Source organism: Pseudophryne corroboree, chromosome 1, assembly GCF_028390025.1.
Source record: "Pseudophryne corroboree isolate aPseCor3 chromosome 1, aPseCor3.hap2, whole genome shotgun sequence".
NCBI classification, from domain to species: Eukaryota; Metazoa; Chordata; class Amphibia; order Anura; family Myobatrachidae; genus Pseudophryne; species Pseudophryne corroboree.
The window spans coordinates 612140284-612159863 of NC_086444.1; the positions used below are offsets into that span (position 1 = coordinate 612140284).

The 19580-nt window shown below is 48.4% G+C and overlaps 1 protein-coding gene across 5 annotated transcripts in view; it reads right to left on the minus strand.

Annotated features, from left to right (window-relative positions):
- Positions 1-19580, minus strand: part of BABAM1 (BRISC and BRCA1 A complex member 1) — a 117259-nt gene that overhangs the window by 18704 nt on the left and 78975 nt on the right. For all 5 annotated transcript variants that reach the window (XM_063914396.1, XM_063914393.1, XM_063914395.1 and 2 more), the window contains 2 exons: positions 10712-10841; positions 8566-8646 (listed from right to left, as the gene is read on the minus strand). In XM_063914396.1, the coding sequence (XP_063770466.1) occupies positions 8566-8646; positions 10712-10841 (211 nt within the window). The remainder of the gene's footprint in view (positions 1-8565; positions 8647-10711; positions 10842-19580) is intronic.

The following is a 19580-nucleotide window of genomic DNA, read 5'->3' on the forward strand; positions in this document are numbered from 1 at the left end:
ACCTGGCTCCGTCTGTGGAGCCCCAGCGTCATGCGGTGGACTTAGTAGAAGCAGGGGAGGATTTTTGTTCCTGGGAACTGGCAGTCTGGTGCAGCTTTTTCCCTCTCCCCCTGCCTCTGGGCAGAAAGGAAGCACCTTTGATCCGCTTGCCTTTCTGAGGCCGAAAGGACTGTACCTGATAGTACGGTGCTTTCTTAGGTTGTGAGGGAGCCCGAGGTAAAAATGTCGATTTCCCAGCTGTTGCTGTGGATACGAGGTCCGAGAGACCATCCCCAAACAATTCCTCACCCTTATAAGGCAAAACCTCCATGTGCCTTTTAGAATCAGCATCACCTGTCCACTGCCGGGTCCATAATACCCTCCTGGCAGAAATGGACATTGCATTAATTCTAGATGCCAGCCGGCAAATATCCCTCTGTGCATCCCTCATATATAAGACGACGTCTTTAATATGCTCTATGGTTAGCAAAATAGTATCCCTGTCGAGGGTATCAATATTATCTGACAGGGTATCAGACCACGCTGCAGCAGCACTACACATCCATGCTGAAGCAATTGTAGGTCTCAGTATAGTACCTGAGTGTGTATATACAGACTTCAGGATAGCCTCCTGCTTTCTATCAGCAGGCTCCTTCAAGGCGGCCGTATCCTGAGACGGCAGTGCCACCTTTTTTGACAAGCGTGTGAGCGCCTTATCCACCCTAGGAGATATCTCCCAACGTGACCTATCCTCTGGCGGGAAAGGGTACGCCATCAGTAATTTTTTAGAAATTACCAGTTTCTTATCGGGGGAACCCCACGCTTCTTCACACACTTCATTCAACTCATCTGATGGGGGAAAAAACACTGGCTGCTTTTTCTCCCCAAACATAATACCCTTTTTAGTGGTACCTGGGTTAATGTCAGAAATGTGTAACACATTTTTCATTGCCGTAATCATGCAACGGATGCCCCTTGTGGATTGTGTATATGTCTCATCCTTGTCGACACTGGAGTCAGACTCCGTGTCGACATCTGTGTCTGCCATCTGAGGTAGCGGGCGTTTGTGAGCCCCTGATGGTCTTTGAGACGCCTGGGCAGGCACAGGCTGAGAAGCCGGCTGTCCCACGGCTGTTACGTCATCCAGCCTTTTATGTAAGGAGTTGACACGGTCGGTTAATACCTTCCACATATCCATCCACTCTGGTGTCGACCCCGTAGGGGGTGACATCACACTTATCGGCACCTGCTCCGCCTCCACGTAAGCCTCATCAAACATGTCGACACAGCCGTACCGACACACCGCACACACACAGGGAATGCTCTGACTGAGGACAGGACCCCACAAAGTACTTTGGGGAGACAGAGAGAGAGTATGCCAGCACACACCACAGCGCTATATAATCAGGGATTTACACTAACACAAAGTGATTTTTTCCCTATAGCTGCTTTACATATACAGTTTGCGCCTAAATTTAGTGCCCCCCCTCTCTTTTTTACCCTTTGAGCCTGGAAACTGCAGGGGAGAGCCTGGGGAGCTGTCTTCCAGCGGAGCTGTGAAGAAGAAATGGCGCCAGTGTGCTGAGGTAGATAGCCCCGCCCCCTTCTCGGCGGACTTCTCCCGCTCTTTTATTTATATTATGGCGGGGGATTTTTGCACATATATAGTTTATTAGACTATATTATGTGCTGTTCGCCATGTAAGGTACTCTAATTGCAGCCCAGGGCGCCCCCCCCCAGCGCCCTGCACCCACCAGTGACCGGAGTATGTGGTGTGCATAGGGAGCAATGGTGCAAAGCTGCAGTGCTGTGCGCTACCTTAATGAAGACCGGAGTCTTCAGCCGCCGATTTCCAGGATGTTCTTCTTGCTTCTGGCTCTGCAAGGGGGACGGCGGCGCAGCTCCGGGACCGGACGACCGAGGCTGGGCCTGTGTTCGATCCCTCTGGAGCTAATGGTGTCCAGTAGCCTAGAAGCCCAAGCTAGCTGCAAGCAGGTAGGTTCGCTTCTCTCCCCTAAGTCCCTCGTATCAGTGAGTCTGTTGCCAGCAGATCTCACTGAAAATAAAAAACCTAACAAATACTTTCTTTACTAGAAGCTCAGGAGAGCCCCTAGTGTGCAACCAGCTCGAGCCGGGCACAGATTCTAACTGAGGTCTGGAGGAGCCAGTGCACACCAGATAGTACCTAATCTTTCTTTTAGAGTGCCCAGTCTCCTGCGGAGCCCGTCTATTCCCCATGGTCCTTACGGAGTACCCAGCATCCACTAGGACGTCAGAGAAAATAAGAATTTACTTACCGATAATTCTATTTCTCGTAGTCCGTAGTGGATGCTGGGGACTCCGTCAGGACCATGGGGAATAGCGGCTCCGCAGGAGACAGGGCACAAAAATAAAGCTTTAGGATTAGGTGGTGTGTACTGGCTCCTCCCCCTATGACCCTCCTCCAAGCCTCAGTTAGGATACTGTGCCCGGACGAGCGTACACAATAAGGAAGGATATTGAATCCTGGGTAAGACTCATACCAGCCACACCAATCACACCGTATAACTTGTGATCTGAACCCAGTTAACAGTATGACAAACGTAGGAGCCTCTGAACAGACGGCTCACAACAATAACAACCCGAATTTGTTTGTAACAATAACTATGTACAAGTATTGCAGACAATCCGCACTTGGGATGGGCGCCCAGCATCCACTACGGACTACGAGAAATAGAATTATCGGTAAGTAAATTCTTATTTTCTCTAACGTCCTAAGTGGATGCTGGGGACTCCGTCAGGACCATGGGGATTATACCAAAGCTCCCAAACGGGCGGGAGAGTGCGGATGACTCTGCAGCACCGAATGAGAGAACTCAAGGTCCTCCTCAGCCAGGGTATCAAATTTGTAGAATTTTGCAAACGTGTTTGCCCCTGACCAAGTAGCAGCTCGGCAGAGTTGTAATGCCGAGACCCCCCGAGCAGCCGCCCAGGATGAGCCCACTTTCCTTGTGGAATGGGCCTTGACAGATTTAGGTTGTGGCAAGCCTGCTACAGAATGTGCAAGTTGAATTGTGCTACAAATCCAACGAGCAATCGTCTGCTTAGAAGCAGGAGCACCCATCTTGTTGGGTGCATACAATATAAACAGTGAGTCAGACTTTCTGACTCCCGCCGTTCTTGAAATATATATTTTCAATGCCCGGACCACGTCCAACAACTTGGAATCCTCCAAATCGTTAGTAGCCGCAGGCACCACAATAGGCTGGTTCAGGTGAAACGCTGACACCACCTTAGGCAGAAAATGAGGACGCGTCCGCAGTTCTGCCCTGTCCGTATGGAAAATCAGATATGGGCTCTTATATGATAAAGCCGCCAATTCTGATACTCTCCTGGCTGAAGCCAGGGCCAGTAGCATGGTTACTTTCCATGTAAGATACTTCAACTCCACCGATTTGAGCGGCTCAAACCAATGGGATTTGAGAAAATCCAAGACTACATTAAGATCCCACGGTGCCACTGGGGGCACAACCGGGGGCTGTATATGTAGTACTCCTTTTACAAAAGTCTGGACTTCAGGAACTGAAGCCAATTCTTTCTGGAAGAAAATCGACAGGGCCGAAATTTGAACCTTAATGGACCCCAATTTGAGGCCCATAGACAATCCTGTTTGCAGGAAATGTAGGAATCGACCCAGTTGAAATTCCTCCGTGGGGGCCTTCCTGGCCTCACACCACGCAACATATTTCCTCCAAATGCGGTGATAATGTTGTGCAGTCACCTCCTTCCTGGCTTTTACCAGTGTAGGAATGACCTCTTCCGGAATGCCTTTTTCCCTTAGAATTCGGCGTTCAACCGCCATGCCGTCAAACGCAGCCGCGGTAAGTCTTGGAATAGACACGGTCCCTGCTGAAGCAGGTCCCGTCTTAGAGGTAGAGGCCACGGATCCTCCGTGAGCATCTCTTGAATTTCCGGGTACCAAGTTCTTCTTGGCCAATCCGGAGCCACTAGTATCGTTCTTACTCCCTTTTGCCGTATAATTCTCAGTACTTTTGGTATGAGAGGCAGAGGAGGGAACACATACACTGACTGGAACACCCACGGTGTTACCAGAGCATCCACAGCTATTGCCTGAGGGTCTCTTGACCTGGCGCAATACCTGTCCAGTTTTTTGTTGAGGCGGGACGCCATCATATCCACCATTGGTTTTTCCCAACGGTTCACAATCATGTGGAAGACTTCTGGATGAAGTCCCCACTCTCCCGGGTGTAGATCGTGTCTGCTGAGGAAGTCTGCTTCCCAGTTGTCCACTCCCGGAATGAATACTGCTGACAGTGCTATCACATGATCTTCCGCCCAGCGAAGAATCCTTGCAGCTTCTGCCATTGCTGTCCTGCTTCTTGTGCCGCCCTGTCTGTTTACGTGGGCGACTGCCGTGATGTTGTCCGACTGGATCAACACCGGCTGACCCTGAAGCAGGGGTTTTGCCAGGCTTAGAGCATTGTAAATCGCTCTTAGCTCCAGTATATTTATGTGAAGAGACATCTCCAGGCTTGACCATACTCCCTGGAAGTTTCTTCCCTGTGTGACCGCTCCCCAGCCTCTCAGACTGGCATCCGTGGTCACCAGGACCCAGTCCTGTATGCCGAATCTGCGGCCCTCTAACAGATGAGCACTCTGCAACCACCACAGAAGAGACACCCTTGTCCGTGGCGATAAGGTTATCCGCTGATGCATCTGCAGATGTGATCCGGACCATTTGTCCAGCAAATCCCACTGAAAAGTTCGTGCGTGGAATCTGCCGAATGGAATCGCTTCGTAAGAAGCCACCATCTTTCCCAGGACTCTTGTGCATTGATGCACAGACACTTTCCCTGGTTTTAGGAGGTTCCTGACAAGTTCGGATAACTCCCTGGCTTTCTCCTCCGGAAGAAACACCTTTTTCTGAACCGTGTCCAGAATCATTCCCAGGAACAGCAGACGTGTCGTCGGGGTCAACTGAGATTTTGGAAAATTCAGAATCCACCCGTGTTGTTGCAGCACTAGTCGGGTTAGTGCTACTCCGTCCTCCAGCTGTTCTCTGGACCTTGCCCTTATCAGGAGATCGTCCAAGTAAGGGATAATTAATACGCCTCTTCTTCGCAGAAGAATCATCATTTCGGCCATTACCTTGGTAAAGACCCGAGGTGCCGTGGACAATCCAAACGGCAGCGTCTGAAACTGATAATGACAGTTTTGCACCACGAACCTGAGGTACCCTTGATGTGAAGGGCAAATTGGGACATGCAGGTAAGCATCCTTTATGTCCAGGGACACCATAAAGTCCCCTTCTTCCAGATTCGCTATCACTGCTCTGAGTGACTCCATCTTGAACTTGAATTTTTGTATGTACAGGTTCAAAGATTTCAGATTTAGAATAGGTCTTACCGAGCCGTCCGGCTTCGGTACCACAAATAGCGTGGAGTAATACCCCTTTCCCTGTTGTAGGAGGGGTACCTTGACTATCACCTGCTGAGAAAACAGCTTGTGAATGGCTTCCAATACCGTCGCCCTGTCTGAGGGAGACGTTGGCAAAGCAGACTTTAGGAACCTGCGAGGGGGAGACTTCTCGAATTCCAACCTGTAACCCTGAGATACTACCTGCAGGATCCAGGGGTCCACCTGTGAGCAAGCCCACTGTGCGCTGAAAATCTTTAGTCGACCCCCCACCGCTCCTGAGTCCGCTTGTAAGGCCCCAGCGTCATGCTGAAGGCTTTGCAGAACCCTGAGAGGGCTTCTGTTCCTGGGCAGGGGCTGCTTGCTGCCCTCTCTTACCCCTTCCTCTGCCCCGAGGCAGACATGACTGTCCTTTTGTCCGCTTGTTCTTATAGGACCGAAAGGACTGCGGCTGAAAAGACGGTGTCTTTTTCTGTTGGGAGGGGGTCTGAGGTAAAAAGGTGGATTTTCCGGCAGTTGCCGTGGCCACCAGATCCGATAGACCGACGCCAAATAATTCCTCCCCTTTATACGGCAATACTTCCATATGTCGTTTGGAATCCGCATCACCTGACCACTGTCGCGTCCATAAACTCCTTCTGGCAGATATGGACATCGCATTTACTCTCGATGCCAGAGTGCAAATATCTCTCTGAGCATCTCGCATATAAAGGAAAGCATCCTTTAATTGCTCTATAGTCAATAAAATACTGTCCCTATCCAGGGTATCAATATTTTCAGTCAGGGAATCCAACCAGACGACCCCAGCACTGCACATCCAGGCTGAGGCGATGGCTGGTCGCAGTATAACACCAGTATGTGTGTATATACTTTTTAGGGTAGTTTCCAGTCTCCTATCAGCTGGATCCCTGAGGGCGGCCGTATCAGGAGACGGTAACGCCACTTGTTTTGATAAGCGTGTGAGCGCCTTATCCACCCTAGGGGGTGTTTCCCAGCGCGCCCTAACCTCTGGCGGGAAAGGGTATAATGCTAATAACTTTTTTGAAATTAGCACTTTTCTATCTGGGTTAACCCACGCTTCATCACATACATCATTTAATTCCTCTGATTCAGGAAAAACTACAGGTAGTTTTTTCACCCCCCACATAATACCCCTTTTTGTGGTACTTGCAGTATCAGAGATATGCAAAGCCTCCTTCATTGCCGTGATCATATAACGTGTGGCCCTACTTGAAAATACATTTGTTTCATCACCGTCGACACTAGATTCAGTGTCTGTGTCTGGGTCTGTGTCGACCGACTGAGGTAAAGGGCGCTTTACAGCCCCTGACGGTGTCTGAGACGCCTGGGCAGGTACTAACTGGTTTGCCGGCCGTCTCATGTCGTCAACTGATTTTTGTAATGTGCTGACATTATCACGTAATTCCATAAACAAAGCCATCCATTCCGGTGTCGACTCCCTGGGGGGTGACATCACCATTATCGGCAATTGCTCTGCCTCCACACCAACATCGTCCTCATACATGTCGACACACACGTACCGACACACAGCAGACACACAGGGAATGCTCTTATCGAAGACAGGACCCCACTAGCCCTTTGGGGAGACAGAGGGAGAGTTTGCCAGCACACACCCAAGCGCTATAATATATATGGGAACAACCTTATATAAGTGTTGTTCCTTATAGCAGCTTAAATATATCAAAATATCGCCAAAAAATGCCCCCCCTCTCTGTTTTACCCTGTTTCTGTAGTGCAGTGCAGGGGAGAGTCCTGGGAGCCTTCCTCACAGCGGAGCTGAGCAGGAAAATGGCGCTGTGTGCTGAGGAGAATAAGCCCCGCCCCCTATTTCGGCGGGCTTTTCTCCCGGAGTTTTAGATATCTGGCATGGGTTAAATACATACATATAGCCTCAATGGCTATATGTGATGTATTCTTTTGCCATAAAGGTATTAAATATTGCTGCCCAGGGCGCCCCCAGCAGCGCCCTGCACCCTCCGTGACCGCTTGGTGTGAAGTGTGTGACAACAATGGCGCACAGCTGCAGTGCTGTGCGCTACCTTCATGAAGACTGAAGAGCCTTCTGCCGCCTGTTTCCGGACCTTCAATCTTCAGCATCTGTAAGGGGGGTCGGCGGCGCGGCTCCGGGACGAACCCCAGGGTGAGACCTGTGTTCCGACTCCCTCTGGAGCTAATGGTGTCCAGTAGCCTAAGAATCCAATCCATCCTGCACGCAAGTGAGTTGAAATTCTCTCCCCTAAGTCCCTCGATGCAGTGAGCCTGTTGCCAGCAGGACTCACTGAAAATAAAAAACCTAAAAACTTTTTCTAAGCAGCTCTTTAGGAGAGCCACCTAGATTGCACCCTGCTCGGACGGGCACAAAAACCTAACTGAGGCTTGGAGGAGGGTCATAGGGGGAGGAGCCAGTACACACCACCTAATCCTAAAGCTTTATTTTTGTGCCCTGTCTCCTGCGGAGCCGCTATTCCCCATGGTCCTGACGGAGTCCCCAGCATCCACTTAGGACGTTAGAGAAACAAAGAGTTATGTGATTCAAAGGACAAAATACAAAAGAAGCATAAGGCAGTATTTCAATATGTTAAAAAAATACTGTGTGAGTGACAGCTATTCATAACAAAATTTCAATTGACAATTTATTACTGCATCATGAGCACAACAGTAAACACAACATGACTGCATCAAAAAGACATGTGCAGGCTAACCTGCCTCCTAGACAGTGCAATCATGGATTAAGCCCAAGTGCCCTTTGGCCTGTTGATGCTGTATAAGATGAAACCGTGAACCAATGCTGTTTATGAGGAATACATGTTCTCTTTCTGACCAGGCTAAACACGGACTTGAATAGTCAGTAAATTAAATAATCCGTGATAAGTGCAGCCTTGGGGCTGGTCACACTAAATCAACAGAACAGCTCATGGTCTTAGTCCAAAAGAGAGATCACCCTGTAACAGTTGAATCGCCCTCTAAAATGTCTATACAAATGCTTTAGCCGTTGTATACTCTGCATCAACCCCTCCAACATGGTTTTGTTTTACTAATTATCTTACTATACTGAATTTGTTTTAAAGAACTGTACATGACACAAAATATTATTCCATTGCTTCTTTTTACGTGTAGACTGTGGACAAGAGGTTATTTCTTATCTCTTACCTTCCAGCTTACGTCTTCCTCATCAGACCCATTGTGGATATAGACAACGTCAAAGAAAAAATAAGGGCACTGCAGCATTTTCTGCAGGAGAAAAGTAAAAATGCCATATAAGGGTTAAATAAGGTCATTTGGAGCCTGTGGATGAAATCTCTCCGGTGGCTAATGACTCACAAAGACTGAAGACAGCTACCCATGCAGTGCAGTACGATACTGACCGCCTCATGCACATTGCACTAAGGGCCTAATTCAGACCTGATCGCTCACTAGGGGTTTTTTGCACTGCTGCGAGCATAGTCGCCTCCCACAGGGGAGTGTATTTTTGCTTTGCAAGTGTGCGATCGCATGTGAAGCCGAGCGGTAAAAAAAAGTTTTGTGCAGTTTCTGAGTTGCTCAGGACTTACTGCGATCACTTCAGCCTGTGCGGGGCCAGAATTGACGTCAAGACACCCGCCCTGCAAACGCTTGGACACGCCTACGTTTTTCCAAACACTCCCAGAAAACGGTCAGTTGACACCCACAAACACCTTCTTCCTGTCAATCTCCTTGCGATCGGCTGTGCGAATGGATTCTTCGTACAATCCATCGTACAGCAACAATCCGCTTTGTACCTGCGCGATGCACCTGTGCATTGCGGTGCATACGCATGCCCAGTTCTGACCTGATTGCAGCGCCGCGAAAAATCCTAGCGTGCGATTAGGTCTGAATGACCCCCTAAATACAAAATACCATCCCCACTACTGACCACTCCAGGAACAATGTAGCACACCAGAGAGATAATGACAAGTAGTTCCATAGGTCTGTATAATGGCAACACAGCAGCAGACGCTCACAACCACTATGGTTATATGTAGCATGTCTTGGTTCAAATTTCTAAACTTGTGTAAGAATATGGAAACATGGTACTATCCAAACACGCAAATATAAAAAATTATCTAATCCTCTGTTATGAAATTGTAAATCAGAGCCATGTAAATGATACCTTATGTAGCTGACGCTGTAGGTTGACTATGCATCCAGAACAGACGGTTTAGAGAACAGATACAGCTGAATATGTACAGCCATACATAAAGATTATCTATTGGAAAATGCAAACGTGCAAGGGTGGGATTCCATTCTGAGCATTAGCGCTCAGTTTCCTGTACACCTCTATGGGGATGCATGGAAATAGGAGGGATGTTGCAGTCGCAATCTGCTGCGGCCCACACCTTTCTGACAGCATCGCTCGGAATTGTTCTGCTTCCTAAGATTATTGGAAAACACAGTGAAGTTCCGTGTCCACAAGGCATGAAACGCCAAGGTGACTTCTAATATTCTTTAGCAAGCAAATATATAATTTTTATAATTTATGCTATATATCCCCTTGATGTCAATGGATGCTTATTTTCCACAGTATACAATAAAATATATGTTTTGCGCTTAGACTTGCCAAATGATCTGCTAAGAGGTACATTTTGTCCCCAGCTGTCATTTATCTTTAGGATTGTTCCTCACATTCTAGAAAATGGTAAAACCCTTATGCATGTGAGTGAGCATGGATTGGACAGCTGCAGAAACGTCTGAAGAATACATGTGCTGTAGTATTTTTTATTTTAAGACTGAATGAACCCTATATTATCCTGTCTGTAGAGTATAAAGAACTAAAAATTGTCTAAATATTGTCTATTTGATCAAGAAAGTATGGCAAAGCAGCAGATATTTTAAACAAATAAGGGCCATATATATTAACGATTAATATTCTTATCACTGGTTACTAATCTTAATTGATACTCCAACCAATCAGCTACTGTTATGGGTTTGAAAAATGACAGAAGCCGATTGGTTGGAGCAGCATATTAGTAACGAGTGATAACAATATCACTCATTATGAAATATGACCCCAAGAATCAAGATATCCTACAGTAACTAAAACCTCCTCTATATGCCAACAGTGTACCGCACTCCTAGCCACAGCTGTATGCAACTAAGGGAATGATCCAAACAATAACTGGTTTATTACTAGGACATATTGCCTAAGGAAAACCACCATATAACTGACAGTGTCTCACTCTGGTAGGTGCCATTTGCACTAATAATGTTTACAAAAATACCAATGGAAATTGTCCTTTAATGTGAAATTATTTTTATTATATAAACATTTATTCTTTACCTTCATGGTTTCTGTGAGAGTCAGTGAAGGCTGAGAGGCAGAACGGCTGTAGATCAGAATAATTCTCACTACATAAGGAGGAGGAACAGTCTGCACGTTATCTGTAACTGGAAACTCTGTTCTCTGCTGTCTGCACCAATGAAAAAACGAAGATCAGCTGCAGGCAACTTGATGTCTAATAAACATTTTTAGTAAAAAAAAATTATATTCCCTATTACTGTACATACCAAATTTGGAAAACCTATACAAACTTAACAGTATAAAAAAATGAAATAAATATTGCACCAATAAATGCATTTATTCAGAAACAAGACCAATTGTGCAAAAACTTAATATCAAGGAAAAGTATACAAACCAAATGTATGCAAGGGAGTGCGAATAATGGAATCTAACAATATTGTCATAGAAGATTAATCACCATAAAATTCCGTAGCATGTAGGGGAGATCTCATCCCTTGGTATAACCGAGACAGTGGTTTGACATCCACAGAATATGGCTTTCGGTATGCACCACTTAAGATTTACAGTGAACCACTACAAATAACCCTTCACCATAGTAGTAAAACATAGCTCCACATAATAACCGCATCACTTAGTAAAAAAAATAATAATAATAATAATACTGATCAACACAGAAATCATGCGTTTCATTTAAAACATTCTGTATGTAATATAGTGGTCAGTGAAGGAGTCGGGGCCAGGTGATTGGAGGTTGGGACCCCCTTGGGAAGCATACCGAATTTTAGGCGTGATGCATCGCTACAGCTACTGTAGCAATACTTCACGTATTAAATTTTGCCCTTCAAAATTAAAATATGCCCTCCTCGCCGATTAGGTTCAATCAGTTAGGACTTTTGAAAGGAAAGCATTTGCTATAATACACTGCTCAAAAAAATAAAGGGAACACTTAAACAACACAATGTAACTCCAAGTCAATCACACTTCTGTGAAATCAAACTGTCCACTTAGGAAGCAACACTGATTGACAATCAATTTCACATGCTGTTGTGCAAATGGAATAGACAACTGGTGGGAATTATAGGCAATTAGCAAGACCCCCCCAATAAAGGAGTTGTTCTGCAGGTGGTGACCACAGACCACTTCTCAGCTCCTATACTTCCTGGCTGATGTTTTGGCCACTTTTGAAAGCTGGCGGTGCTTTCACTCTAGTGGTAGCATGAGACGGAGTCTACAACCCACACAAGTGGCTCAGGTAGTGCAGCTAATCCAGGATGGCACATCAATGCGAGCTGTGGCAAGAAGGTTTGCTGTGTCTGTCAGCGTAGTGTCCAGAGCATGGAGGCGCTACCAGGAGACAGGCCAGTACATCAGGAGACATGGAGGAGGCCAACAACCCAGCAGCAGGACCGCTATCTCCGCCTTTGTGCAAGGAGGAACAGGAGGAGCACTGCCAGAGCCCTGCAAAATGACCTCCAGCAAGCCACAAATGTGCATGTGCCTACTCAAACGATCAGAAACAGACTCCATGAGAGTGGTATGAGGGCCCGACGTCCACAGGTGGGGGTTGTGCTTACAGCCCAACACCGTGCAGGACGTTTGGCATTTGCCAGAGAACACCAAGATTGGCAAATTCGCCACTGGCGCCCTGTGCTCTTCACAGATGAAAGCAGGTTCTCACTGAGCACATGTGACAGACGTGACAGAGTCTGGAGACGCCAAGGAGAATGTTCTGCTGCCTGCAACATCCTCCAGCATGACCGGTTTGGCAGTGAGTCAGTAATGGTGTGGGGTGGCATTTCTTTGGGGGGCCGCACAGCCCTCCATGTGCTCCCCAGAGGTAGTCTGACTGCCATTAGGTACTGAGATGAGATCCTCAGACCCCTTGTGAGACCATATGCTGGTGCGGTTGGCCCTGGGTTCCTCCTAATGCAAGACAATGCTAGACCTCATGTGGCTGGAGTGTGTCAGCAGTTCCTGCAAGACGAAGGCATTGATGCTATGGACTTGCCCGCCCGTTCCCCAGACATGAATCCAATTGAGCACATTTGGTATATCATGTCTCGCTCCATCCACCAACCACAGACTGTCCAGGAGTTGGCGGATGCTTTAGTCCAGGTCTGGGAGGAGATCCCTCAGGAGACCATCCGCCACCTCATCAGGAGCATGCCCAGGCGTTGTAGGGAGGTCATACTGGCACGTGGAGGCCACACACACTACTGAGCCTCATTTTGACTTGTTTTAAGGAAATTACATCAAAGTTGGATCAGCCTGTAGTGTGTTTTTTTACTTTAATTTTGAGTGTGACTCCAAATCCAGACCTCCATGGGTTAATAAATTTGATTTCCATTGATGATGTGTGTGAAATTGTTGTCAGCACATTCAACTATGTAAAGAACAAAGTATTTAATAAGAATATTTCATTCATTCAGATCTGTCACAATCCTGACTGTAGTTTTCATATTTGGTGACTTACCCCTGCCATCTGTCCCGGATCCTGTGCCTTTTTGCTCACTGAGTTAAACAGCTTGTCAGCACCATGAGTTTCCTGAGTTCTCTGCCTGAAAGGTAATAGTTAACTAGCTCCACCTGTGGTGATCTCCTGTGTGAGTCTGAATTCAGTAATCTGAAGTTTAGGCCTAAAAGCCAGCATCCTATGTTTTGCAGATGTTCAGGCTTCAGTGTTCTCTCGGCCTGCTAGGCCTCACTCTACATCACAGCCTAGTCTAGAGTACTCACATGACAGTGACTGTTCACCTGACCCAGAGCTGTCCAATCCTCTGCCAGCCTGAGACTCTCTGCATCACCTAACACTGCTCACCAATCACCAAGGACCAGGAAGTATAAGTCGGGAGACTGAGTTGGAAACTGGGCCAGTTCCTCGTGTCACACACAGCTCTGTGTGAGCTTTGAAGCTGAGCTCCCTAAAGGTAACCCTTGTACTTTAGTTCCTGTGAAAACTCTGTTCCTTTGTTACCCAGTTTGGTTTACATTTGTGTTGCCACTGATATTCACTATTTCCACGAGTCTCAACGTAAAGGCACAGCTACAGTGTTTCAATTTAAAGGCACAGTACAGTTTTCCATAGTCTCAACTGAAAACCACAGCTGCCGTGTTTCATCTTTACTGCTGTTGTAGTTGTGATCTCCAGAGCTCCCGTATCCCTGTGGCTTCAGTGCCTCCAGCACCTCCGTGCCTCCGAGCACTTTAGCGCCTCCGAGCACTTTAGCGCCTCCGAGCACCTCAGCGCCTCCAGGCACTTCTGCACCTACAAACACCTCAGTGCCTCCAGGCACTTCTGCACCTCAGTGCCTCCAAGCGCCTCAGTGCCTCCAAACACCCAGTGCTCACAAGCGTAGTTGGTGTCTCCAGCATCCGGTACTCCTTCATTCATTCCTCAGCACCTTTTCTAGTTCTGTCTTTCAGGAGACCCCCAGCATCCATACGTGCCTCCTGTCTGCCGACCAAATCCTGCATGAGGAAAACCTAGATTCGGCCATCTCTGCTGCGGTCCAGCAGCGGTTCCTCTTCCCGGTCACCGGAAGAAACCCCGAGTCCTCAACACTCCCAAACCAGGTCAGTGATAGTATTCACATAGTCCTCCAGTTGCCCGCACAGACTTCACTAACACCGGGTTCACAAAACCAGTCATGGCAGTAGGAACTGGCCCCATGGACCCGGCCGAAAGTGTTTGTCTGACGCAGGACCTCCTAAGCAATATTGCAGGACGCTTGGAGGGTTTGGAGTCGACTCAGCATCAATTGGCACAGTGTCTGCAGTGGAATTCGTTCTCCAGAGATTCTCTGACCTTCTGTACTAAGACTCCTGACCAACTGCAGATTTTCTACCAGATGTTATTACAGTTACAAGAACTTTTGTCTAGTATTCTTTCTGTGATGCCTGATCTCTTCAGGAATACTACCAACGTTGTTGAACCTGTTTTGTCCCATCTAGTTAATAGAGTCTCTTCCTCTGTGCAAGGAAAAGTTGTTCATCAGAGCTATCCACGGCCCAAGCTCTCTGAAGCTGAACGTCAGCGGCGTAGGGAGCAACACCTCTGTCTTTACTGTGGAAATTCCGGTCATTTTGTTAAAGACTGCATTCTTCGTAAGCCAGGGAATGGTGACAAATCTCAGTATCATAGTGCTCATGTCTACAACTCATCCACAGTAGCCGATCCTGCTACTGCTGACGGGGGAATCAAGAAGGCTACTCTGAAAGAGACTCAAATTTATGACTGGGGTCCGGTGATTAAAAGACCTTATCCCAAGTTGGGTGTCCAGAGAAGAATGTTCAAGCCATTTAGAGTCACAGAGGAGTCCGTGTCTACAGCCTAAGGAGGGGCATCCGTGTCTACAGCCCAAGGAGGGGCGTCTTCAGAGTGTCCAGCCCCAGGAGGGGCATCTTCAGAGTGTCCAGCCCAAGAAGGGGCGTCTTCAGAGTGTCCAGCCCAAAGAGGGGCGTCCGTGTCTACAGCCCAAGGAGGGGCGTCAGTGTCTACAGCCCAAGGAGGGGCGTCAGTGTCTACAGCCCAAGGAGGGGCGTCAGTGTCTACAGCCCAAGGAGGGGCGTCAGTGTCTACAGCCCAAGGAGGGGCGTCAGTGTCTACAGCCCAAGGAGGGGCGTCAGTGTCTACAGCCCAAGGAGGGGCGTCAGTGTCTACAGCCCAAGGAGGGGCGTCAGTGTCTACAGCCCAAGGAGGGGCGTCAGTGTCTACAGCCCCAGTGAGGGGTTCAGAGCGTCCAGCCCCAGTGAGGGGTTCAGAGGGACCAGCCCCAGGGAGTCTTCAGAGTGCTGCCCAGCCAGAGAGTCTTCAGAGTGCTGCCCAGCCCCGTGAAGTGGGGGCTCTTGCCTCAGCCCAGCCCCGTGAAGTGGGGGCTCTTGCCTCAGCCCAGCCCCGTGAAGTGGGGGCTCTTGCCTCAGCCCAGCCCCGTGAAGTGGGGGCTCTTGCCTCAGCCCAGCCCCGTGAAGTGGGGGCTCTTGCCTCAGCCCAGCCCCGTGAAGTGGGGGCTCTTGCCTCAGCCCAGCCCCGTGAAGTGGGGGCTCTTGCCTCAGCCCAGCCCCGTGAAGTGGGGGCTCTTGCCTCAGCCCAGCCCCGTGGAGTGGGGGCTCTTGCCTCAGCCCAGCCCCGTGGAGTGGGGGCTCTTGCCTCAGCCCAGCCCCGTGGAGTGGGGGCTCTTGCCTCAGCCCAGCCCCGTGGAGTGGGGGCTCTTGCCTCAGCCCAGCCCCGTGGAGTGGGGGCTCTTGCCTCAGCCCAGCCCCGTGGAGTGGGGGCTCTTGCCTCAGCCCAGCCCCGTGGAGTGGGGGCTCTTGCCTCAGCCCAGCCCCGTGGAGTGGGGGCTCTTGCCTCAGCCCAGCCCCGTGGAGTGGGGGCTCTTGCCTCAGCCCAGCCCCGTGGAGTGGGGGCTCTTGCCTCAGCCCAGCCCCGTGGAGTGGGGGCTCTTGCCTCAGCCCAGCCCAGTGGAGTGGGGGCTCTTGCCTCAGCCCAGCCCCGTGAAGTGGGGGCTCCTGCCGGTCCAGCAATACTCCAGGCTCCGCCTGGTCAGTCCGTCCCGGTTCCAGCCGGTCCAGCGATACTCCGGGCACTGCCTGGTCAGTCCGTCCCGGTTCCAGCCGGTCCAGCGATACTCCGGGCACTGCCTGGTCAGTCCGTCCCGGTTCCATCCGGTCCAGCGATACTCCAGGACCAGCCTGGTCAGTCTCCTTTGGCCCCAGCCAATTCAAGTATCCTTGGATCCAATCCAGTCCTACTCGTTCAGCCAAAGATTTCTTCAGTTTCAGTCTTTTCAAGTTCATCTGGACTCAAACCGATTCCAAGCATTGGTCCGAGTACAGAACTTTTGTCAGTTGGTTCCAGTAAAGGACTTCCACCATCTAGTTCTAAAATTAGACTTCAGTCTGTCTCTGATTCTGTTTCCTTGTCTTCCAGTACTGAGTCCACAGCTTCTGCGGGGAATTCTAATACCTATTCTCTTCATTGTCAGGATAAATTGGCTGTAACCACTAAAAGTTAAGAAAAATCCCAAGGCTACTCACTTAAAGTCTGAACGTGCTACAGAGCTGGATACTGATCTAAGTACAGTTTTCTCAGCTTTGTCCCTAAGCTTGTCTGAGCAACTTAATGTTCCATCTGCTGATTTGGATACAGGACTTCAGGCTAATTTCGCTGAGAAGGACTTCAGCCAGACTACTTCAGAAGGGATAGTTTCTCATCAGCCTGACGTTCCACAAACTAACTCCAATCTAGCTTCTGAGAGTGCATCATCGGTTTCAGCCTCTAAGCTTTCGTCTGATGGTTTACCACCTATTTACTTTGATGGAGATTTATTGCAATATGCCGCTCTGGTTGATCAATTTCTCTCTCTGATGGAGTCTGATCCTTCGGGTGCAGTAACTCCTTCCAACGTTACTCGATATCTGTTCCTGGCATTCAGAGGAAGAGCTTTGGAGTGGGCCAACACGCTTTTTGAGAGTAATGATCCTGTGTTCCATGATTTACAGACTTTTAGTAATGCTGTGGTTAAAGAATTTAGTCCTAAACCTTTGGAATCTGACTCGGTAAAAGAATCATGCTCTAAAGGGAATGCAGAAGGAAGTTTGTGCTGTCCTCCCAGGGATAATCTAAGTATCTCCTTCGGTAAGAATCCGACCATTAAAATTGCTCATGTAGGAGTCTCTCCTAGCCCAGAGAATTTAAAACTCCAGTGCACCTCCTTTTCATCTGCAAACTGTGTATCTAAGGGAGATTCATATCTTCCATTAGACTTGGACTCAGACTCTGAATTTGATCCAGTTCATGATGCTACTCCTTTCATGGGAGGTCCCATGTTTTCTAAGGAAGGATTTTCTTTACAGGAGATTTTGCTCTCCCTGGTCAAAACCAAAAGTTCCCGTAAGAAGAAGAGGCATCGACGAAGGTCCTAAGTTCTTCTGTTTGAATTTCTCAAGTTCCTCTAAGATTCAAGATGGGTGTCCGGAGTCCACCCTTGAAGAGGGGGGTACTGTCACAATCCTGACTGTAGTTTTCATATTTGGTGACTTACCCCTGCCATCTGTCCCGGATCCTGTGCCTTTTTGCTCACTGAGTTAAACAGCTTGTCAGCACCATGAGTTTCCTGAGTTCTCTGCCTGAAAGGTAATAGTTAACTAGCTCCACCTGTGGTGATCTCCTGTGTGAGACTGAATTCAGTAATCTGAAGTTTAGGCCTAAAAGCCAGCATCCTATGTTTTGCAGATGTTCAGGCTTCAGTGTTCTCTCGGCCTGCTAGGCCTCACTCTACATCACAGCCTAGTCTAGAGTACTCACATGACAGTGACTGTTCACCTGACCCAGAGCTGTCCAATCCTCTGCCAGCCTGAGACTCTCTGCATCACCTAACACTGCTCACCAATCACCAAGGACCAGGAAGTATAAGTCGGGAGACTGAGTTGGAAACTGGGCCAGTTCCTCGTGTCACACACAGCTCTGTGTGAGCTTTGAAGCTGAGCTCCCTAAAGGTAACCCCTGTACTTTAGTTCCTGTGAAAACTCTGTTCCTTTGTTACCCAGTTTGGTTTACATTTGTGTTGCCACTGATATTCACTATTTCCACGAGTCTCAACGTAAAGGCACAGCTGCAGTGTTTCAATTTAAAGGCACAGTACAGTTTTCCATAGTCTCAACTGAAAACCACAGCTGCCGTGTTTCATCTTTACTGCTGTTGTAGTTGTGATCTCGAGCTCCCGTATCCCTGTGGCTTCAGTGCCTCCAGCACCTCCGTGCCTCCGAGCACCTCCGTGCCTCCAAGCACCTCCGTGCCTCCAAGCACCTCCGTGCCTCCAAGCACCTCAGTGCCTCCAAACACCTCAGTGCCTCCAGGCACTTCTGCACCTACAAGCACCTCAGTGCCTCCAAGCGCCTCAGTGCCTCCAAACACCCAGTGCTCACAAGCGTAGTTGGTGTCTCCAGCATCCGGTACTCCTTCATTCATTCCTCAGCACCTTTTCTAGTTCTGTCTTTCAGGAGACCTCCAGCATCCATACGTGCCTCCTGTCTGCCGACCAAATCCTGCATGAGGAAAACCTAGATTCGGCCATCTCTGCTGCGGTCCAGCAGCGGTTCCTCTTCCCGGTCACCGGAAGAAACCCCGAGTCCTCAACACTCCCAAACCAGGTCAGTGATAGTATTCACATAGTCCTCCAGTTGTCCGCACAGACTTCACTAACACCGGGTTCACAAAACCACAGTCATGACAAGATCTAGGATGTGTTATTTTAGTGTTCCCTTAATTTTTTTGAGCAGTGTATTTTTAAGTACAGGCTATGAGGCCATGTAGACAATCTACTAGCTTTTCAGGTTTGTAGAGTTAGCCTTCAAATGATTGTGTCTGTGTCTCATTTGCCGTTCTTCATTTTAAAAGGTTCTTTTAATCACTGCACACTTCTAATGAAATAAGACTCATTAGCCTTACAGCAAAGCAGACACTCATGAACACAATTAACAGTAGGGAATAGAAAACGGATTTGGGACAGAGACAAAAACACTGGCATTATAAGCAATATAAACTAACTTTGCAAGCAAGGCAACCTCATTACATGCAAAAATCGGGCAAAAGTAAACGGACAACCAGGAACTCAACACAGTTGGTTCTCGGGTGTCGACACGTCACTTCCGGTCTCCGGTTTACACATACATACTGGTTTCACATAGCGGTGCCAACTCCAATTAGCCTTGTCGTCATTAAGGCGAGTTACATTCTGGTTGTTATATCCTATTGTGTTTCATATGGGCAACCAGTCACCATCCAGTAATTTGCATCAGTGTGCAAGGACATTATAGGTGGGGCTATTGAGTGTGAGATAATCACTATGAGAAATCAGTGCTGGTTCACGATTGTGGGATGACGTCACCGTAAGTGACGTATTGGACCAAA